The sequence below is a fragment of the Cylas formicarius genome, unplaced genomic scaffold (assembly GCF_029955315.1).
Source record: "Cylas formicarius isolate icCylForm1 unplaced genomic scaffold, icCylForm1.1 PGA_scaffold_7__23_contigs__length_41026272, whole genome shotgun sequence".
Lineage (NCBI taxonomy): Eukaryota > Metazoa > Arthropoda > Insecta > Coleoptera > Brentidae > Cylas > Cylas formicarius.
The window spans coordinates 39764167-39789009 of record NW_026844352.1 but is presented as its reverse complement, the minus strand read 5'-3'; the positions used below and the strand labels follow the sequence as shown (position 1 = coordinate 39789009).

Below are 24843 nucleotides of genomic sequence, written 5' to 3'. Positions count from 1 at the left end.
AATAAAAATGATTTTGGTGTTGATGCTGATTGGACTGTTTTCGCTACGTCTCATTTCATTATTACAAATTTATCTATTACGGTTGATTTTTAATACATTTTTTAATTAAAAGTGCTTAAAATTTTAAAAAATCGTTTGAGGGATCAATTTTCCATCATAAGTACTTATAAAAAATATATATATAGATTAAATTTTTATGATCAAGTGGTAAATGGGGGGGTCCACTTGACGCGATCCTACTCAAATACAACATTTTTTACCAAATATTCTTTACACAGTGTATTCACGTCAATAGTGAAGAGAAAACTAAATTTTCCGATTAGGTTTTTATCATTTTCTGGCGTTCGTTAAAGAGATATAATATAATAAACAAGATGGCGTCGAGGGATTTTATTAGATCGTTCATCCTGTATAATCAACAGATAACAATTTGGGGTTACGTTCAGATACAAAACTTCATTATTCCTCGTCACCGACTTTGTTAAGCTATGTGACCTGCCCCTTTCTCTTTAGGATGCGACAATAAATTGTTTCCCTAGTAACCCTACAACCTTGTTACATTCAAAAATGTGAATAATGCCTTTTTAGCTGTTAGTTTTGTTAGAGAGATAGGTTTAGGTTTTTTTTCCTCTAGGTAAACAAAAAAACAGAATGTAGAGTTGGTTTTTTTTTCGAAGTGACGTATAAAACAAAACACTATCAATTTTCTGACATGCAATATTTTTAAAAATGGAACACCCTGTGTATTATACATGTATGTAACACACTTTATATTTTAGCCCACTCACACAAAATGGGAAATATTTATATAATTTCAAAGAGTGCCGTGGATGACTGCAACTACAATAATTATCTACATATTAAAGTAGAACAAAAACACTAAAAATGACAAGCTACACTAAAGTAAAAATTTCCCATACACGTTGCCTCTTAACTGATCGATTGATTCTGAAATCCTTTCCCGAAATTCCACAAAATTCATAACAGTTAGGTGGGGGCTGTTGGCTGGCCAAACCATAGATAGATAGATAGATGATAGATCATTGTTCGTAGCAAGTCATGCAAAGGAAAAAAAAATTAAATATATGCTAACATAAAATTATATATAACGTCTTAATATACTAAATCTAGACATACAATGTATATAGCTTCACAATAAAACCTAACAGGACAACAAATAAAAAATAAATTTATATGCATATAGCACAGAACAATCCTTAAAATACAATTAATGCACAACGCCCCGCAACACGTCATTACCGATGTTTTCTTCAAAAAAATCACCAACGCTATAATAGCCCTTACTTAGAGGAAAACTTTTAATTGTATATTTAAAATGCTTTTCGTTTAAAAGATTGTGGCCATGCGTTATAAAGTTTTATATAAGGAGAGTTTTGTTTTGATTTCTGCAACCTGTGTCTCGGAAGCACGAGATTATTTGCACTCCGGGTGTCATACCTCAAATCAAAACCCCTCGGCAGAGTGTATCTCAAGAACACTTTGAACACATGAAACCGTCATTATTTTATATTTAATAAACAATGGCTTACAGTGTTCGTTAAAATTTGAATTTGTAATTGTAGTGCCTTTTTTTGCATCCTAAATATTTTAATGGCATAAGAGGAGTTACAACACGGTATGGTGGCATAGTTTATACGCGAGTATATATATATATATATATATATATATATATATATATATATATATATATATATATATATATATATATATATATATATATATATATATATATATATATATATATATAGTAAGTAAGTGGACTTCAATACAAAATACAAACTCACCATTCTGCGAAGTTGACGCAAAAGAAAATGAATATTTGAAAGATTTTTACTTAGCGCGCCAATGTGTGCTGACCAATTCAGAGTGTCGTCCAAGGTAACGCCCAGAATCTTGCATCCCTTGCCACATGTTCACCTACTGCTACTAGGCACTAATAAATTCTTCTTTAGCTTCATTAAGTTACAGATTATTTGCCGAAAACCATGCTTTGGCTTTAGATAAAGTATATGTTTCAATATTACTGAGGGTATACTCTCAAATATCATTTATGTATATAATAAAAAGGAGGGGTCCCAGAACGGAGCCCTGCTGTACTCCAAACTCAACACAAGCCAAATCAAACTTATTATTCTCTACGCTTACAAACTCTGGTCCATCTGTTAAATAGGACTTAAAAAGTTTGAGTGGAACACCACGCACTCCATAAAATTTAAGCTTGCTCAAGAGAATCTGATGAGAAAGCATTTGAGAGGTCGCACTGTGAAATCATTAAGTGTTCCCCCTTTCCAGGCCCCCGACCATGTCCTCTACCACCCTCATCAAAGCTCTAGAAGAACTTGTTTCTGAAACCAAACTGGGCAGAGTCAAGTAATTGATTTACCTCACCAAATTTATATAGCTCTCTTCTAACAGGATTTTAAAAACTTTAAAGAAAACAACAATGACCATCTGAGGGTCTCCGTTTTTAAATATTGGCGTTACTTTAGAAATTTCAAAATTACTTGGGAATATTCCTTCAGTAAAACACCAATTTATCCAACTAGTCAAAGGTTCCATCAAAATATCCGCGGTCTCCTTGAGTATTGTTCATTATTGATGAAAAAACTTCTTCGGGGGTTCGTACGAAACAAATAAAAAAAACAATCGGTGCCCTCAAACCCTTTAAAAAACAAGAGCTGCCCAATGTTGAATTTGGAAGATTTTGTATGATTTTATTCGCAATTCCACTAATACTTATAGTTCCCTATCTAACCCCTGGGATATTCCATGTTAAGAAAAATTTTAACTTGCACACATGAGAGGAGGGGCACCGTCTTGCTGCCATATAATCAGCGCTGATAAATCTTCTATATATTGTTCTATTTGGTGCCCTAAGAGTTGCAAATGATTATCTCCAGGTAACTTTTGATGTATAAATATTGGACCCGAAATATGTCCAACTATGACTCCACACCATACATTAATTAATTGGTACCCCTGGGTTTTTATTTAAGTATTTGTCTAGGATTATTTAAAGACCAATATGGTGTATTTTATCTATTATAACCTTTTCTTGTAGTGTTTTTCAAAAAATTATTATTCTCATTATGTCTATATAAAAAATTAAAACAAACTGCATCCTCGTTTGACATTGTTCCGCACTTAGTTTTTGAGTTTTACATATTTTTATTTGTCAGTCAGGGCACTCTTTGAAATCATATAAAAATTTTCTATTTTTGCGGATTTGTCAAAATCATGGGAACCAAAATATAAAAGTGTGTTTCATCATTGTAATCGGAATAAGATATTCTATTAAACACATATAATATATATTATCTACGCAAGCCCAATCTGTAGATCGAGGCGTACCGCAAGGTACAGTCCTTGGCCCTGTTTTATTTATCCTTTTTATCAATGAACTTTCTGCTCACCTGCCTAGTTTGGGTCAGAGTTCGCTGACGACTGTTATCAAACTATCAATACAGAATATTACTCTATGGTATTCCGTTTTGGGGAAATTCAAGTCATGCGACATCTGTTTTCAAATCCCAAAAACCAGTCCTAAGGGGTATTGTTGGAGTGTCGCCGGATAGTTCGTGCAGGCCCGTCTTCCGGGAGTTTAAAATACTGCCTTTAGCGTGTATATTCATATTAGAAGTTTGATTATGGGTTTATAAAAATAAAAATACCTTACAAAAAAAAGGATATCTCCACGACTATAATACACGTAACAAAGACTGTTTCTCTATAAAAAAAAATAGACTATAATTTTCAAAAAAATATTTTATTATTAGAGTCTACAATAGACTGTCCCGAGAGCTAAAGAGCCGCAGTATAGTAACCTTTCTTAAATCCAAACTAAAGTTTTTCCTGCTAAAAACCTGTTTTATATGTCACTTAGAAAAAACTTTTAGTTTTTTTATTTATTACATTTTATTATTATTTATTCGGGAATTTAGTGATGCGTCTTCTGTTTTTGTTTTTTTTTTAAGGATAAGTCTGGAAATTACCCGAATAAAGTATTTTTATTGTTAGTATTAGACAAACCGGTTTCGTGATATGCGTCTGTTTGCTGGAATAAAGTTCTGGTAAATGTCGGATATTTTTATCGGAGATGGTTTTGAAATGTACGCGAACTCTGTCCAACGCAACTATAACTGTACCTCGAATTCGAACAATCGTCGATCACAATGCATGAGCGTCCCACTCGTGGAATTTGCCAGGCGTGACGTCTGACAGTCGCGGTGTTGCCAACTGACTCCAATAACAATGATACACGGCTCAAAGAGACCAAAGGAACAAACTTACTTAACCTAGTTTCGAAAGGCGTGGAGTAATAAAAAAATTGATAATAATAAATTAATAAAAATAATTTTAATATAGGCGGCGATGAACTAAACATATGAATCTCATTTTCAACTGAGATTTAATTGTGTAAATATCTCTAGAGAAGTTAGTATATTAAGTGTCTAGATAAAACTGACACATATAGAATTGAGAGAGTACAAAAAAACTATTTGCAGTCAATTTATGGTATAAGAAAATATTATCCAGTCTCACACAAACTACAGGATGCTAAGTGGTTGAATATGCAGAATAGGCGTAGACTACACTTCTTGTAACTCACATGTAAGATAAATAAGCAATAAAAAGCAATAAATGCACTATATTTTTGATCGTATTAAACTAAGTTTCCGAGAGAAATGCAAATGGCGAGTGCACCGAGAACCGGTACGTACAACTTTAACGGCGAATAGGTGGCAACAGCGCTTCCAGCCAACGCTCACTTCGCGTGAGATCCGAGCGCCGATTCAAGGCAGACAACTTACGAATAAAATATAAAATAGGAATGCGCTTTTGCCCGTTTCTGTTCCGATTGCGCTTAAAATGCATATCGAAACTATTTATAAAAGGAAGCCTTGGTTACGAAAGCGATTACCTTGTTGGTTATTTGTTTCGGTGGACGAAGCGTATGAAAATTGCATCGAAACGCCGGAGCTTGTGTTCGAAGATCGTAAGCCCGGCGGACCTACGTCATTTTATCGCGGTTGAAATTTTGAAGATGAATAGTATAATATATGTATACAAAGGTATGAAAAATAGCAATACGCATATGTGTTCTGTAATATTTAATTATTTTATATACATATTTTAACATCTACTTAGGAACATTTTGAACAACGACGTAGGATCATTTTTAAGTTGACGATATGATCCGTCTGTAAGAATATCTTGAATCTTTTCCTGATATTCATTTGTGTCCATGATCACGGTAGCATTTCCTTATCTGGATTACGATGTCTGGATTGGATTTTAGAGATTTTAGGGTAATGCGTTCAGGCTTTTGATTTTTTAAGAATTTTTCAGTTTCAGTCAAGCTCCGAAGAAGCCAACGGGATGATTGGCGAAACGTCAGCAAGTTCGACTCAGTAAAAACCGACACGGGAGGAATCCAGAAGTTTTGTAAAAAGTATTACAGTAACCTGTAGAAGTTTCTTTGAAAAATTACTCTCAATAATATTTATAAGCGGCGTCTTTGCTACTAAGCGTATTAATTATAATTGATGTCGAATTTTAGGCGGCGTTATGATAAAATTTAATGAAATTGGCTCCGGGAAAAATTACCCGCTTAATTGGATTAAGCATAACGCGCGGAGCCGGGAAATTAATGGAGTTTTTTTTTTTTTGGAAAACTTTCCTCGTAACAATGGACGTGCCCCGGATTTCGCGTGTTTTCCACAACACAAAATTCCGCGGAGTCCGAAGCGATAAATAACAAACGAGTGTGAAATTAGGAAGCGGAATGTGGATTGAGATTTAATACATTTATTCACTTGTTGATAAATGAACGCAACTCATATTTTATAAAATCATTTTTCAGACCAACACAAACGTAAAAATATTACTACAAGTGAAAAGTAATACGCGACTGCAACGTGTCGGACTCGCTCGAGTCTCGTCGGCTTCGCCTCCGTCTCGTCGTCCGCCATCTTTTCAGCCTTGTTTTGGTTGGCGGTATAAGGCATACGGCATACATTTTGTGTGCTGCGGTTACTGTTTTCAGTGCTTTCATTTCAGTTATTTTTTTGTTGTATTATTATTACTAAAGAACTAATAATTAATGTAAGCAAAGCTTTATGAACCATTGTTGGGTGGTCTACTAAAATCATGCCTTGTTTTTTATTATTTTGCTAGGTCAGTGAACTTGCAATGAAATTCAATTGGTTGGGCACGAAGAAAAAGGAGAAATGTTCAAAATTAAAATTGGAGAAATTAAGACCTGGAAATTAGGTATTATGTTTTTTAAAAGTAAATATGACGCAAATGTAATATAAATAAAGTATAAGAAATATAATTTTATAAAATACATATTATGGTGATTGCTTAGTTGACACTTTTTTAAGGATTGATTGCTGGACCGAGTTAAGATAAAACTAACTTTTTTGTAACCCATATACGTTTTAGATAACATATTTTTTTTCGTTTCGTATTTTATTGCTTATTTTTTGAAAACAAAAATAAAATCCGTTTTCTTTTCATGTCTTTTGAGCAGTTAAATTTAGGTACATGTGTTTTATCGGTTGAATAGAAAAAAAATCGCTACTTCCGAGGCAGAGTACTCTTCCGCAATTTACAGTTTTCTATAACGATGTAATGGTCTATAATTTTTAAGAAGCTTCGTATTGTCGGTCTTGCGGTTTCCTTCGTAAACAGTTTTATCCTTTGTGCAAACGACGGCCGTGGAAAAATCCCGGGAAAGATGGCTTTTATTAAAGACGGCCCCTTTGTGAACGACGTCCGCTATGCCCTCGTCTAAGACGTTTCGTGGAAATTAGGTTTTTGTGGGCGAGTCACTCTCCAAAGTGAAAAATGACATGGATTCGGAAACACTAAGTTGTCTGCAATTAAAAAATAAGTTTTTTCAGAAATAATAATAACAAAATTATTATTATTATTATTAAAAAAATAAACTGTTTATGAAAAAGTAAGTAGTCGGCACCTAAAAAATAAGTCTTTACAAAAATATATACTGCTTCGCAAAAAGTAAGTACTTTGCAAGTAAAAATTATTTTTTTCCAAAAATAATAAAATAAACTGTTTTCGAAAAAGCAAGTAGTCTGCAACTAAAAATTATTTTTTAAAAGAATTAATAACTATAATAATAACCACAATAATTATAATAATAATAATAATAAAATAAAACGTTTTCGCAAAAAGTAATTATTCTGAAAGTAAAAATTGTTTTTTTTAAATAAATAAAATAAATATATTGAATAATTTTTCCTGAAGAATAAATAATAAATGAAATTTTTGGAAAATTGCCGTACTAGTTGACGCAGTAAATGATATAAGTGTGGTGATCATTTATAAAGCCCTCGTTTAATTTTTTTATTTTATTTTTTATTTATATTATGATTATTATTTATTAAGCTATTTGCAAAATATATTTTTTAAGGAACACCCTGCATATTGTACGCTTAACAAACTCTCTTAAAAATTCTGCAAATTTATAATACGTTCTATATTCAAATATAAAGCAACATTCAAAAATGCTCAAATGTTTTCATCAAAAAGCAAAATTTTTGTTTAGAACCGACACAACAACATTAATTAATGTTTTATGGTCATGGTAGTTTGTAAATATTACATTTGAAAAAGACACGGTGTTTGTCGAAACAATAGTCACGTGGAAATATATAATTTCGTGAAAATCTGAACTTTTATTTCTTATTTATTTCGTTAAATGGATTTTCATGAAGTAAAAGTCACCTCAGTTCAATTTTTCCAAAATATTGTATTTTTGATTCTGCGTATACCCCTTAAAATATCTATAATCAGTTAGACCTGCATTGACTGTTATAAAGAAACGACAACTATTTTTTCCATTTCACCGAAACTGACGTCTTTTAACTCCTGAAAACGTAAGTCGATTTGGCCAAAACCAACGAACTTCCATTTACGTTATTTACGCATTTTGCCTTTGGCCAAACCGTAATCAAAAAACAACACGGGCGTTTCGCCGTAATTATGTTTAATGACAATTAACCGCACACTCGCAACTTGGCATTCCACGGCCATTTTTAATACCAGTTCGCGACGTCATAGCAATCGCTGACTCATCACAAACTGCACCACAACTACCTGTTTCACCGCCACGCGCAATTAGCACGGAAATGTTTTGATTCTGAGTTCTTGCCGGACAAGTTTTTAACCAATTATTTATTTAAACAAAAAGCAAGCGAAAAAAGGATGAGACTTTTGCACTGTAGTGATGTATAAGAATTTTATTTAATCGCTCCTTTACTCTGTCCTGAGAGAAAAAAGTTAAATACAAAAATTGATGTTTTAATACACTTGAAAACTGAAATGGGTTTTTTTTAGTGACTAAGTGGAAGTAGTTAATATTTAATGCTCCGACGTGTCTGTGGTGAAATAGTATATTATGCAACAACTGCGGTAAACGGCATTTGACTCACGAGTTTATCTGACATGAGCGGGGCGAGTGTTTAATAAACGAGTGACTTAAAACTCTGCTCAAAAACAGAAAATGTGCCAACTTTATTATGCATAATGTCGGAAAAGTTAAAGACGAAAATTCATTTCTCATTTCACGGTAACCAAATAGCCTTTGTTTTTTTTTTGCTCTTCAACAAAGGGCACTACAAAGTTTTATTTCAAAAATCATCGAACCACGTGAAACGAGAAACGTCATTTTAAATGTAACTTTGGTTTTTAAATATTTTGGCAAAGTATGTCATTAACACACCATAGTATATTATGCAACAACTGCGGTAAACGGCATTTGACTCACGAGTTTATTTGACACGAGCGGAGCGAGTGTTTAATAAACGAGTGACTTAAAACTCTGCTCAAAAACAGAAAATGTGCCAACTTTATTATGCATAATGTCGGAAAAGTTAAAGACGAAAATTCATTTCTCATTTCAGGGTAACCAAATAGCCTTTGTTTTTTTTTGCTCTTCAATAAAGGGCACTACAAAGTTTTATTTCAAAAATCATCGAACCACGTGAAACGAGAAACGTCATTTTAAATGTAACTTTGGTTTTTAAATATTTTGGCAAAGTATGTCATTAACACACCATAGTATATTATGCAACAAGTGCGGTAAACGGCATTTGACTCACGAGTTTATTTGACACGAGCGGAGCGAGCTTTTAATACACGAGTGACTTAAAAAGTTTACCGAACGTGTTGCACATTTTCGTAAAACAACACGAATACATTCACTGATATGACTGTCAGAATTGACAAACGTCAAAATTAAAAGCGTGGGAAATATCTCCGAAATCATCCGTGGCTCGGATTTATGGGAAACGAAACTGACGCGGTAAAGTGACGCTTCCCGCACGCTAGTAGTATATAATTTATAATTTAATTCTGCATCGTTTCATGTATATAGCTTTTTAATTTGAATTACTTAAATTAAATTTAAAATCAAGAAGTGTTGCGAGTAAATAGAACTTATAACTAATTACAAAACGAATTCTGCATAACCTCCATCTTAATTCTTTCTACCTCTCGCCGAATGATCATTTTTAAGTCTGGAGTACTATTACACCTAGTACATGGAAAACGTTAATTTAAGTTTCATGAATTTCTGAGAAACAAGTAGAAAATTCCGATTAAGTCAGAATTTTAGGATTACTGAGATAAGTGTCCCGCATGGGAAATGTAAATCCCAACATTTGATTTGAAGTTCTCTCATTGCTATTACCAAAATTGTTATTTTTTAATAATAGTTTTTATTGTTCTCCGTACCTTTTGATTTTTAAGTATTTATTTAAAAAAAAGATTGAACCCTGAACTATTTATTGGCAAATAAGTCAAAAACCTAGAGTGTTAGCGAAAAATTGAAAATTCTTTCAGATTGAAGAATGTCCATTTTTTATTCGCAATGTCCCTTACTAGTGAGTCAGAAATTCTGACTTGTTTTTCAGAAATTCTTACCTATGTGTCAGAAATTCTGACTGTCTGTCAACAGTTTGACATGTTTCTTCGAAATTCTGACTTATGCGAGAAATGTTGACTTGTCTCTCCGAAATTTTAACTTAACCTGGGACGAATACTCAGAATTTTCGTTTGCCATATATTCGGAGATCAAGTTCTTTCTATTCAAGATGTCCTATATAAAAGTCTACTAACAAAATTTTTTTCTCATAGAAGCGTAAAAATATCTATATAGTTTAACAAAAAATATATATTTGCGCTTCTGTATAATATGGGCGGGCTATCTTGGATATGTTTTTTGTTATGTTGGTACACACCCAGATAGCACACAATATCCCCAGTATATCCGTCAATGTCCCATTCAAGTCGCATGTCGAGGATATTCTTAGGACATACCTTAGCATATATACTAGGAATGTACTGTAAAATACATCCCAGGGATATCCTCTGAACGGATAGCTTGCGGATTTACTGTACACGATATACCACAGATGTCCTCTAAATAGATGAGGATATCCCATTGGGCCATAATGGGAACATTCAAATAGAAACCTAGAAGTTAAATTCTGAACAATGAGAAAGAAAATACTTAGTTTTTTTCGATTTGCTACAGAAAATACGTATTCATTTAGGAAAAAAAATTACAAAAACGTAAAAATAATATATTTGTTTATAAGATTTGACAACAGTGCTCGGCTGCAACTAATGACGCAAGTACTTGCGATCGTGCCGTGCCGGACTCGTTCGAGTCTCGTCGGTTTCTCCTCCGTCTCGTCGTCCGCCATCTTTTCAGCCATGTTTTTGTTGGCGGTATACGGTATACGGCGTCTATTTTGAGTATTTTGTGTGCTATGCTTACTGCTTTCAGTACTTTTATTTCAGGTATTTTTATGTGGTATTATTATTACTGAAGAACTAATAATTGATGTAAGTAAAGCTTTATGGTAATATATAACATAAGATTTGATAAATTCTAAGCTGAACGAACCATTGTTGTGTAGTCTACCAACATCATGCCTTGTTTTTTATTATTTTGCTAGGTCAATGAGATGAGATGAGATGAGATATCAGAACAAGCTCTGACCCAGCTGATTTCAAATGAACTTGCAATGAAATTTTATTAGTTGGGCATGAAGAAAAAGGAAAAATTTTCAAAATTAAAATTGGCCAAATGAATACTTGGTAAGTAGGTATTAAATTAAATTAAATTAAATTAAATTAAATGTAATGTAAATAAAGTATAAGAAATATAATTTAATAAAATATACTGACTTATTGAAACCTATATACCTATATTATACGTTTTAGATTACATATCTTTTTTGATTCTACACTTCTTTTCGTATTTTTATTTTATTTATTTTATTTTTGACAACAAAAATAAAATCCACTTTCTCTTCATGTTTTTTGAGCAGTTACATTTAGGCATACAAAACTAAACTAATTTTTTATTTAAGCAAGCAATGTTAGAAAAAATAGTCCAGTTAGTATATTTTTTTCTTAAAATGGATGTCAGAATTCGCCCCCAAAAACAAAGGTATTAATTTTAGGAATAACCCTGCATAATTACAATTTTCACATTAAAATGGTGGTTGGGTTAATTCATGAAGACGTGTTTCCTATTTTTTAAGCCTTGTTTCCACGGCCATAGTAGGTACCATCACGAGCAAAAAAAACTAGGAAAATTTTTAGGTAGTAGTAGGCTTTTCCTGTCAAACTGAAAAGTAATATTTGTTCTAGTTTCTTTTTGAGCGCGAGAGTACCTACTCTCATTAAAGAGATCTTACCAATGAGAGTTTAATGAGTTTTGTATTTAATGAAATGAAATAAATAAATGTATACGTACCTACATCATAGTGGAGATTCGCATCTAAGATCACTTTCATGAGAGTACTAGCAGCGTCAAGTCAAGCCTTTACGTAAAAGGGGGATGTAGGGATTTTTTTAAACATATAAGATACCAGTCTCGTTCTTTTTATTTATTTTGTTATAAAGTGCAGATATATAAAACCTGTCTTTCTCAAAACTTTTTTTTTTCAGATGCGGATAAGATGGCAAACACACCACAAACATCAAAAGAATGCGAGAATTCAATAGCTGTTTGGCTGAAAAGAGCTACTTTCACCAAACAATGACAGAAAACCTGTCAAATATTAGTTATTCTTTTTGAGTTTAGTTCAAGATATAGTATCTTACTCTTTATTTCAGATACTTTAGGTTAGGTAGTTGTATATTTTTACTATATTATATACCAACAATTTTTTCATATTTGCAATAGAAAAAAATGTGTATAAAATGTGTTTTAACAACATTATCAATCGGCAGTCCTTTACCATCAAAAGCAAAATTGAAGATTTTATATTAATTGGGAAAGACTTGTGCATTTCAAATATCGATTATTATTTCAGTGATGACTTCACCAACCATACCCAATAAGTTAATTCCATCACACGCAAGTACCAAATACTGAGATAGAATCTTTGTAGTCGTACAACCAATTGGACTAATGGACTTTACCTTTCCAGTATTTCTCTTAGGCTGTTGGAAATAATATTAATTTTGATGAACAAAGAAATACTTTTTGATAAAACTTAAGTCACCTTAGTGTTTGAACACACCTCGTATTGAAGGAGATTTGTGAATATAATTTTATGACACTTTATAACGAAAGAAACGAAACTGCTGATTTGTGATCAGCTGGGGCCCCCACAGTTAAGAGTGCAAAATGGTCAAGTACGGTTAATAGAAGAACAACTACACGCCTTATGTTTCTTTCATAAAGTTTAGGGAAAATGTGAGTCCTTTCGCAAAAAAAAAAGAAAATAAAAAAAGGTACTTGCAGAGCTCTTGTCTAAATACTACTGAGTGTTAAAAATGAAAATATTGCGTTTTTTTACAATTTTACAATTTTTTTTTAAATATTTTTTGGTGAGTTCTTCTTTGTGCTTTTCATCTTGCACAGACTCGATATCCATAAGTTATAAATTTTCTCTTTACTTTTCGTTTTCTCCGATAACTGTAGTTTGTTTTCGTTGATATGTATATCCTCTTAATATAATTATAGTTTACTTTATAACAATTACACTGATCGGCCCCGGAGAAAAACAAATTCAAAATGGGCGAGCGGAAACACCTGAGTTGGAAAATTTTACAATACTTTTAAGTCCGCAACACCTGCGTACTCGCATAGGAAACGGGAAGAGGCAATCGGAAATACTAATTGTGCTTTTCCGACGACACATCGAAAAAGTAGAACAGCGCGTATCTCGACGAAAAATCAATTTCTTTCCACTCTTTGGAACGAGAACGGGAAACGTATCGATCCGCCTTTGTGTTGGACTAATGCTGACGTAACGCGCGGGTGTGTTTTGTTTATTTCGTTTCATTCATTTCCAGAACCGATGGAAATTGAATTAGCCGATACAACAATTTACATCGATGTTCCATAAAGAAAAATATATTTTTTTTAATTCAGGCTACTTGGGTTTTTCCGGTTTGAAAAAAAATATTTCATTTTATTAAAAGTATATATTTGTGAATGTGATTTTTTTTTGAAATTTTAGCAGCTTGGTTTCACCCATCGATCTGTATTTTTTCGCCAGTCGTATTGAAATAATAGGGTTAGAACTAATATCGGTACATCAGATTTGGATAACGTTACTTCGGGAGTGGCACAGGGTTCAATTCTTGGACCTCTGTTGTACACATTCATGTGCTGATGATATCCAGCCGTAACACACATTTAAATCAATTCTTGGTGCTATAAAATTGGAGAACGCTTATCTGTAATGCCTTTAGCTTTATAAGAATTATATTAAGTTCGTTTCTAGTAGTTAGGATAAAATTTAAGGTACAAAAGTCCGTGCCCTAAATAAATTAATATTTTACTAAAAATGAATTTCTGGACTCTTATTATACCTTATTCAGTTAGCTTAAGCTTGACTTAGCGCCTGAGATGTGTAACTATATTAGTTTGCATTGGTATTAAGTAATTTTGTCTAGATCTTGTACAATCATTTAAAATATCTCGATACAGACTGTTATTATTCACAATTTCACAAGTTTTCTGGCCCTTCAAGCTGACAAGCTTTCTGATGATATTAAAAATGGTTTTCGTCGTGAATTCCTCCACTGTCTAATATACCTGATGTTTGAATTGACGAGTAAAATTTAGGGTCTAGATTTTATTTTTTCAAGATTTCATGTCCAAAATGTAGCTTATTTCCTGCTAATTTAAGGTATATTGTAGACTTGTTCTTTCATCTTCGCAGATTGGCGTTGGTTCATTGTGATAGTACGTTGTTGAGTCTCGTATGTTCATAAATTTGAACCTCAGCGCCTGATGTATTATACCAGCAACTCTGTTACGTCTGTAGGGTTTTGGGCGGTAATACAAGGCATCCAGCCAGAAGGTGATCAAAATACTCTCTCTTCTCTAGACACATACGACATCTATCATTCAAGCAGGATCTCTGTTCTGTCTACCCTTGATCTTGCAATGCGGTTATAAAGCCTTCTGTTTCGAGGAATAAACTTCCCGTTCTTACATGTGTCGAAGACGCAGTAGTGTCCATCTCCTCGCTCTCCAGCGATAAACAGTAGTCCTAGATGATACATTAACCCATATTATACCAAGCATAACAAAAATAAAAAATTACTTCAATCAACTGTATGGAAAATTGTGAATAATCCCATTTCAGCGAGGCGATGCTGACATTTTCTCGAGTGTAGATGAGAGTGATCAAGATATAATACGGTGTAAAATTTATCAGTTATACGAGGAACAAAGCGTAGATCTCTTAATTAGGAGTCTTGAAAAAGACCTTATGGAAGTGTATTCAACACATGGGTTTTAGAATTAAAAAAATTGACAAAAGGCAAGTTTTGATGGAATCTTATAGAATTCGGCAATGGCGACTGGAATATCTAGAAAAAAATAGGATTTGTAGAGAACAATAAAGGCCAATTATTGGATGAAACCTGGTTCGACACTTATGATACCCCGGAAAAGGGTTGGGTTGACTCAACTGAAAGTGTAAAACAAACGGGCCATCAAAAAGAGGTAAAAGAATAACTTTTTTCCATGCGGGCTCTAAAGATGGTTGAATTCCAAATGGACTTTCTATGTCTGCGAAAAATATTAAAGATTCTTCTCTGGATTACCATGAAGACACCACCGCTGATTTATTTGAAAGTTGGTTTAAAAACATTCCTCCTAATAGCATAATTGTAATGGACAATGGAAGTTATCATAGTAGACAGTTGACCAAAACCCCTTCCTTGTGTGACACAAAAGCAACAATCCAAAACTACATGTATAATAACGACATTTATTTTCACGAAGATTATACCAAAAAGCAATTAATTGAGGTTCTACAAAGCTTGAACCTACAAGAGGAATACGTCTGTGATAATTATGCAAAAAATCTAGGGCACACAGTTTTGAGGCTTCCATCTTACCACTGTATATTTAATCCCATTGAACATGTTTGGCACCAACTGAAATCTGCCATTCGTAGTAACAATATTTTTCCCAGTGTTAACTCCAATGTTCTCAAACTTATAGAAACCACAGTTTTTAACATCCCTCCACAAAGTTGGGCAAATTCTGTTAAACATAGAAAAAGCAGAACAATCGTATATCCATATTGGAAATAATATAGAACAAATAATAATTAGAACAGGCGATAGTGATACTGATATATTATGTGAAAAAATTTAATTAATTTAAGTAGGTAATAAAAATAATTTGTAATTTTATTTTAGATTTAAACATAAATACATACATAAATAAATATTGTTTAGTATCTCTTTTAACAAAACCCAAAATAATTAAATTCTAAGCAAATCACGGACCAGTTCGGTCATATTTCATTCTCACAGCTTGCCCGGGTCTTTCCGTAATTCGTATCAGTTAGTCACTTTCCCATATCTATGAACAGACTTTAGATGGGACTTTTCTATCCCTGACGGAGAGAAGAACCACGTTTGGTTCCGAAGGTCTTTTACGAGAGTTGGCCGGAAGCATTGAAAATTTGCCGAATTTTTTCTTCTAAAACGTCTCGTTTTACCACGCCGATTTCATCGCGAGGATAAAAGTGAATAACGGTTCCGTGAAAGTCTGTAAGAACAGACGAACAACGGGTACGGTAACAACCGTTCGTTACATCGCTGCGTAAAATCCGATTTGACTGGTCGGGAACCCGCGAAGGAACATTGTTAAACGGGAAAAAAAAAACGAACGGCATCTTCAGGGCAGCGAGTGCACTGTACTCTGATAATGTAATAATAAATGTAATTTATTACAATCATAACATGAAAAATAACTAAATTAAAAAAAAAGAAAGATAATAATAAAAATAAAATAAATAAATCGATAGGATAGTGGAACACAAATAATAATAATAATAAATATTGTAATAATAAATATTGTATTGTCAATATACAATATTGATATTTTTCAAAACAAATTAAATAGCTACTCTACTGAGCCGCTAAAGAACTACTTATATAATTGGTAAATTGCGCACTATTTATTGAAATAAAAAATAGATAAACAACAAATAAAATATGAAAAATCCCTGCAAAATCGGGAGAACCATAACTCTACTACACGCTACAGAAAATGCAATCTAAGATAAAGAATTTGATAACTCAATATAATCCCTTGCTAATAACATAATTAGTAAGACGTTATTTGGAAAACTGTATTTGTAACAAATTATCTTTGTACCTTTTTTTAAATGAATATAAATTTAAGCTACTGAATTCCGGTGACAAAGAATTATAAACACGAATTGCGTTGAATGTGAAAGATCTACGAAACAAGGCACTCTGATGACGTGGCATCGTTGGTCTGTATCTGTATCTTACATTCACAGAATGGATAGTACTCCTAGGAGTAAGCCGCTCTCTCAGCAAAGTGGGTGAATCGAGGTTATGGATAATTTTCATTACGAATATGTTGAAATGAAGAGCTCTTCTTTGTTCCACTTTAAATCAATTAAGTTGCAGCAGATAAATGGTCATATTTTCGAAGACCCATAATAAAACGAACTCAAGCATTCTGCAACCTTTGAATACAGCGCTTACACTCGTTATCGATAAAAAAACGATATACTACATCACAGTAGTTAAAATGTGAGAGAACGAGTGACTCACATAATTGTTTCCTTAGTATAAAATTTAAAATATGCCCGTTACTAGATAAGATTTTTAATGAGAAATATGCCTTTTCAAAGATATTTTCTAAATAATCACGAAATCTTAGATCACAATGTATGATCACCCTCAAAGTCGTTGCTGAATCGACACCGGAAAATTTAATATTATCTACTTATCTAGCTTAACTTTAGTTTTATTTCCAAATATCATTAAATGCGAAGTTCACTAATCCTGTAAAGATCTTGATTTATAAACACCTCTGTATCCATGCTACTATTAAAATCAAAACAGCAATACAAAATGGAACCTTGCGGCACCCCAGCGAAAATTTCCATTTCTTTCTAATATCTGCTATCACAGTATATTTTCTGATATCGATTTGAATAATCGTTCACGATCGGCAATAGTATATTACGCGACAAGCGCGGTAAACGGCATTTGACTCACGAGTTTATTTGACACGAGCGGAGCGCAGCGGAGCGAGTTTTTAATAAACGAGTTACTTTTTCTACGACCGTTAGTTTTTGGGTACATTTTCCCAAAACAACACAAATACATTCACTGACATGACCGTCAGATTTATCTCCGAAAACATCCGATCGCTCCCAAATCCGTGCGGTAAAATCCCGGAAATGTCCGAAGTGACTCGGATCCGTGGGAAACGAAACTGACGTGGTAAAATGTCGCTTCCTGCACGCTAGATCGGTGGGTAATTAGGCATTTTACAGACGGGAGTAGAAAAAATTCTTTAACCAGCAGAAGACGAAGATCAAGTGGAATAACATTTATTTCAGGCATTTTTTTCGATTATATACGGGGTTTTCAAATTATAAGTAAAAATCTAAAAGACCTAAAAAATTATTCTTTTACAGAGTAAATTATTAGCCGCAAATCAAAAATCGTAATTAACATTGCTAACATGCGGCGCACTGCATGGTTTCAGAAAAAACTTATTTTCTCGAAAACCATTTACTATTTTCAAAAAATTCTTGGACCAGGAAACGTGGAAGATCCAGGGCTATAACTTCTACTCCGAACATTGTTTGAATCATATACAGGGTGTGTCGTTTATGAGCAAAAAATTTTAAAGATCCTAAAAATTTCCGTTTTTGTGGGTAAATTGTTGGCGATAAATGAAAAACCGCAAAGATAATTTAAGGATAATTTTATTTGAATAGTATCGTAAGCTGTGTCGAGAGAGAGTTTCAGGTTTCGTCAATTATACAGGACGCGCGAGATATAAGTTAAAAAACTAATTAATCTTAAATTCAACGACAGATTCGTCAACCGATGTCTCTGTTGATGGAACAAAATGTTCTTTGAAGTGCTTGCCCAAATAATCTGATGGACTAAGAGTTTGGTCATTTAGAACGTTTTCATGCAAAAAAAAATTGTAAAAATCGTTCTCTTCTAAATACGCAACAAAAAAAAGGTATTTTGGCGTTAAACTGTTGTGACCAATACTCTTGGATATCAGATAAGGTTATTGTACCCATATTTAGAACAACCCCAATAAATGTGGTAAATTCTGTTACTGTAGTATCTCCACGTGTGCCATGAAAAAGAGCATGAAACATTACCAGGTTGTGTTATGTTCCCGTTTCCTTCACAGCTGCTTGAACTTGATGGTAGAGGTTTGGTTCTCTGTCTTTGAGTAACTATAATATCACTACCACTACTAGAGTCACTTTAGTCACTAATATTATCACTATTCAGGCGCGTCAATATAAAATTCATCGTCGCTACTTCGCAATCTATTTTCAACTTGATCTCGTAAAGATTTCTTGGGAATTTGAATTTTATACAAAAATAAATATCATGTTATCTTTTATTTTTACGTGAACATGTCATCAACGAAGGTTCAAGAAAGCGATTTAGAAATATTAGAATTGAGCGTAGCTCATGACAGACCGGCCAACCTGATGTAGTGATAAGACATGGTGCAAAGGGTTAAAAAGTCGACCACGGGATTTTCCTTGTAAGCTGGCCTTTCTCCGATCTTTAAGAGTCGCCGAGAGTGGAATTCCCTCGTGGGCCGTTAAATACTTAAATATTCAACGGTATTTAATAGCAGCAGGACAACGCGATTGTAACATTATGACTGCCTAGTTTGCATTGGACTACTTTTACAATAAACGAACGTATGGGAATACGAAACCATTATCCGCACAGGAAGTGAGCGTACAGGGTGGCCGTCGCAGTATCCGACACGCTTGGTCTATTGCGTCTGAGATAAGTGGAAGTAATAAGAAAGAAAGAATCATATTAATATTATTAAGGAACCGGTGGTATTAGCGAATTTTATGAACAACTTTTTTATAGAAGCTGTTGACAATATTAAAGAAGCCATCTAACATGCACAAAAATTCATTTCTAGATGCAATTGGAAGCTTTCCTGAAAGTATGTGCGTTAGACCTTTCTCTCAAGAGGAAATATCGAACTTAATAAAAATAAAATAAAAAACAAAAATTCTTGCCTTGTGCCTTTTGTAATATTCAAAAAGTGTAACGACTATATCCTGAGTCCATTGACCTCCCTGATAAATGATGATTAACAAAGGGAGAACAGGTAGATCCACCCAATTATTCATTCTATTCATTTTGGGAGCACGCTATCAACTCTATTGAGTCTGGAGAGCGCCCTGCTGGGATATTTTGTGATCTTAGCAGGGTGTTTGACTGTATAAACCACGAAATTCTTTTCAATTGGATGGAACAATACGGAATTCGTGGAATAGCTCTGACCGTTCTTAACAAATCGTAGGCAGCTTGTTCAAATAAAGCAAGTCCAATCTGTAGATAGAGGCGTACCTCAAGGTACAGTGCAGGATTACCTATTGTCAGCACCATTGGTTCTCCAACATATTCCCTAGCGAAATGTCTGCCTCCTACACGTAAAACTGATAATATTCTCATCTTAATGTTTCTCTAGAGGTATTAATCCATTTGTCCCTATGATTGGTATTGTCACATCCAGGAACGCTTATTTATGTGTAAAGGAAAGATATATGACTTCAAAAGTTAACAAAAGCGGTACATATATTTGTATCACATGTTCAAGTAAATCCAAAATAGTAAAAAAAAATATTTTGGATTTGTATTGCCATTTTTGTTAAGTCTATAGCATATAGATTAAATCGCAGAAAACGTACATTGGAAATACCCTTCTTTGATGTAATAAATAAAAAAAATATTCAGTTTGCCATAGTTTCGTTCAACTTATCCATAGATGAACAAATGGTACCTTACTTTGACCGCCATTCCTGCAAAATATTTATAAGGGTTAAGCCAGTTCGTTTTTGCTTCAAGTTTTGGTGCCTTTGTTCATCTGAAAGGTACCTATTTTATTCACTTCCATCTTACATCTTATGTGCCCTAAAACATTATTTAATGTTTTTTCCTAGTGGTTCGTTTACGCACCAGTATTTTTTTGTACGTTTCGAGTTTTTATTTTTTTTTGACACATGTAATGTATTCTTAAGTGCAACAAAATAAATAATTTCAGAGCAAAAATGTATTTTTTTATTTTTTTATGGTTATGATAATATGGATTATCGCAAAATACAATTCACCACAACCTCCCAAAGCAACACCACACTTGCTACTATCATACTACTAGCAAATCAGAAGTTCTTAAGAAGTGTGTCCAAAAATATCTCAACATCTTCGATGCTGAGAGACAAGACAAAAAATATCAAGGCTCAGAGAACATGAAAGATTCTTGAGACAACAACAACTAAACTGGATAAAACTGGATAAATTTCGAGGCGAGCTCCTCCCATCTCAGAATCTCCAGCATTGGAAAGTAATGTCATTAAATTTTGCACAGTTTGAAGACTTTTAGCGCATCTTTTAAAGACTTCAGTATCGCTACAGTACGCAATACAACGAGCAGCTGTCGAGCAGAACCGACTAGTTTGGCGCCATTTTTCCGACCTGTGCGAGCAACTCACCGTACAGCGTGTCAAAGTAGCCCCACATAGGTATCCCGACTGCGGTGGCACCCACGACGAAGCAAACGAATCCCAGTACCGCCACGCATGTCGAATACAAAGGCTTTGCATCTGCCATGTCACGTCTTCATCCTCACAAAGCGACGCACAAACCGGACAATAAACTAACGACTAGACCGCGCATGATTCCTCGCACAAAAACAAAACTCCTCAAAATCGATGGACACTGACTAGGAAACGCGATTTTTTCAGCTTACATCGCCGCTACGTGGCTACGTCCTAAGTCGCATTAATAAACTAAAGGCTTGTGTCGCGTCGAAACCACCTTTGGAGAGGTGTGCCGCCGCGTAGCGTTGTGGTGGGGCCCACTTTCCACGCGGAGAGCGGAGCTGTTTCGCCATATGCCGTTGACTCGCTCGGAACACGTTTTGAAGCTACGCACACGTGGTCTATCAACGAAAGCGTTATTTTTTTTTCACGCCGGTGGATCCCAACAGTATTTAGACCGATTCGGACGGCCACGTATCTGGCTTTGACGGATTGGTGGCTTTTACTCGAAAATCCATTTAACAAAATAAATAAGAAATAAAAGTTCAGATTTCCACGAAATTATATATATTCACGTGACAATTGTTTCGACAACACCGTGTCTTTACCAAATATAATATTTACAAACTACCGAAAAATGACAATAAAACCTTAAGCAATGTTGTGAGAATTTGGGTTGAATAAACGAGAGATATACATTTGAATGTCTCGTTTTGTTAATCTCCATGTCTTCCTATAAATTTAATTTTCTACTTTTCGTGGCCGCATGTAAAATATCAAAATCAAGGTCAAAAATGTGTTTTTCTGTGTTTAAGTCTGTAGCATAATTAGAATCTAGACTATTGTTTTTAAAGATCTACCTGTTTGTCCAATATAAATTTTAGGACATGATCCGCATTTCAAAATTCGTTTTATTGTTTTTTTAAAAAATTCCTATTGTGTTGTTAGTTCTGAAAGCTATTTTTAACCAACATTTTAACAAATATTTTGATACTTTTTCACTGGGTTCTCCTATGTATCTAACTGTTTTAAATTATCCGTGTTCTGTATTAGGTTTCGGATGAATAGAGTTTTCTGTTGTCTCGATTTGTTTTTTATTTATAATTTTATCGATAATGGACGGACTGTAGCCGTTGTTCAGTGCAATTTGTTTAATGATATTCAGTTCTTTGTTGTAATTTTCTGTTGAGAGTGGCGTATTAAGAAGCCTGTGTATAAAAGAGTGAAATGCAGCCGTTTTGTGTGTATAAAGGTGATTTGAGCTGTTATGTATGACTGTGTCCGTATGTGAAGGTTTATGGTAAATGGAAAAATCTAATTTGTTTCGCGTTTTCGTAATAGTTAAGTCTAAAAAATTAATAAAATTATCCTTTTCAATCTAGATAGTGAATTATCTAATGAGTTACTGTAATTTAATTGCCTATCCATAACCATAACCATAAACCATAAAAAAATTTTACTTAAAGGATGTTCTTGTATGATAATTTCCCAATTATCTATAAAAATCTCGGCTAACAAAGGACTAAGTGGGTTTCCCATAATCAAACCTTCCTTAGAGATGTAAAGTTGTCCATCAAATTCAAAATAATTTTGGTCTAAAGATACTATTAAGCAATGTAATAAATCTTGTTTCACGTGTTTCCCAGTAACAGTGGAATCTACTAAATCTATCACATCCATAGATGGAATACTGGGAAATAAGTTTTGTACATCAAAAGACAATAATGTTGCCTTAGAAGGGATTTTGGTATCTTTAATTGTGTTGATTAATTTAAAATAATTTTGTATTGCAAATTTTGATTTAAAATCTATGTGGAACTTTAAAATATTTATTAATTTTGTCTAAGAAACTAACCAAAACTAATGAACAAAGCAAGAAAATGACATCATCCACGTATCTATACCACCATAGAAAACTTTTACTTAAAGGATGTTCTAGTATGATATTTTTCAAATTATCCATAAAAATCTCTGCTAACAAAGGACTAAGTGGGTTTCCCATAATCAAACCTTCCTTTAAATTCAAAATAATTTGGTCTTAAGATACTATTAAGACCTTTATTACATATTTTTGTATGAAGTTTTCTTTTTATAATCGACCCAAAAACGGTCCCTTTTAATATCTACATTCAATTACAAAACAACCTGTATAAGAAAAATTAAAGCACTTATTACTCGTAGCACGTGGAAGTTTCTTTGTAAAGGTGTAATTTCTTATATGATTGTTTTCTGACGAAACATCCGCCGCATCGGTGAATTAATTATCTACCTACGTGACTTATTATCACCCTATCAGACGCCAAATTCCAAGCTGGAACAAGAACGCGTCCCGAGGATTGTTTCGGGAAAAGGTCGGCTTTTGTTTTATTTCCATTGCCGGGGCCACATGGGAATTCGTCCCGGCATCTGGTAAACGGAATTTTGGAACGTAATAATTAAAAGTTGAGGCGCCGGATCCCCCGAAATTCCCTTCTATTATTATCAAACTAATTAAATTCTAAAACAATCCCAAACACGCGAGGGCGCCCTTCTAATCTAGTTTTCATTGATTACGTACCAGGATTTGTTTGTCCCTGGTCGATATGACACAAGTTAACTATACAGTGGGTCCTATTTAAGATGAAGACGCTCCTACATTTTATTAACTTCCGAAACTTTAGGTAATAATCTTGTTGCATTGTACGTGAATGACCACCCTTGGATAATCACATTCCAAACCAATTGGTCACTTTCTTACATCTATGAACAGACCATAACTATTGGAGTGAGGTAGGTTTGGATATCTTCTGTCGTTGTTTCCGGATGTAGTTTCGTGACATGAAAGCTAACAGGCCTCTCGGCAGCCTGTAGTTTGCATTTGCTCGTATCATTCAGACTTCCTGCCAGAGGTCTTTTTTCAGACGATGTAGTTCTACTCGATCGCCTTGAAGTATTACCGTCTAGTCCGGCAACAGTTAAAGCGCTGTGGATGTCTATCGCGACATCGCTTTTGGTGACAAATTCGGGACAATGCAACGAGATTTTTATTTTTAAAAAAATGTTTAAAATCAAGAAAATATTTTTTTTTAGAAATTAAAAGGAATTAAGAGGAATCAGTGGCGTACCATCAACGCCTGCCAAAATATACACTGAAATCTTGTTTGTGCCACTTAAAATTCGAAAGTTACTGTTGTTTCCGCTCGAACCGGAAGTGCAACCAGTGATTGACATATTGCCAAAAATTCCCACTTTCTTGAGTCACCCGGTATATAGAGAAAAGGATCGGGCCTAATATTGATCCCTGCGGAACGCCTTTATTGGGATACAATAATAATAATAATATGTATTTATTTCTGCATATCCATACTTTATACAAATAACAGTTTTCTTTTACAAAACGAACAGTGTTCGAAGTGTTTTCGGAGCGCGAGCATTGAAGATGCCAAGTGAGATTTTGGCGAAACGTCTGCAGGATTCCATATATATATATATATATATATATATATATATATATATATATATATATATATATATATATATATATATATATATATATATATATATATATATATATATATATATATATATATATATATATATATATATATATATATACAGGGTTTTTCACTTAAAACTCCGCACGCCAATAACTCCAAAACGAAAAGAAATATTTAATTTATGTAAAAAGTAGTCAAAGTGTGGGGTCAAGTAGATATTTCCTAAAGTT

General features: G+C 33.7%; 1 protein-coding gene across 1 annotated transcript in view; it reads right to left on the bottom strand.

Annotated features, from left to right (window-relative positions):
• LOC132704503 (uncharacterized) overlaps positions 1-21408 on the bottom strand; it is a 35084-nt gene extending 13676 nt beyond the window's left edge. The window contains exon 1 of the mRNA XM_060674524.1: positions 21090-21408. Within this exon, the coding sequence (XP_060530507.1) occupies positions 21090-21207 (118 nt within the window). The 5' untranslated portion in view covers positions 21208-21408. The remainder of the gene's footprint in view (positions 1-21089) is intronic.
• Positions 21409-24843: the final 3435 nt, after the last annotated feature.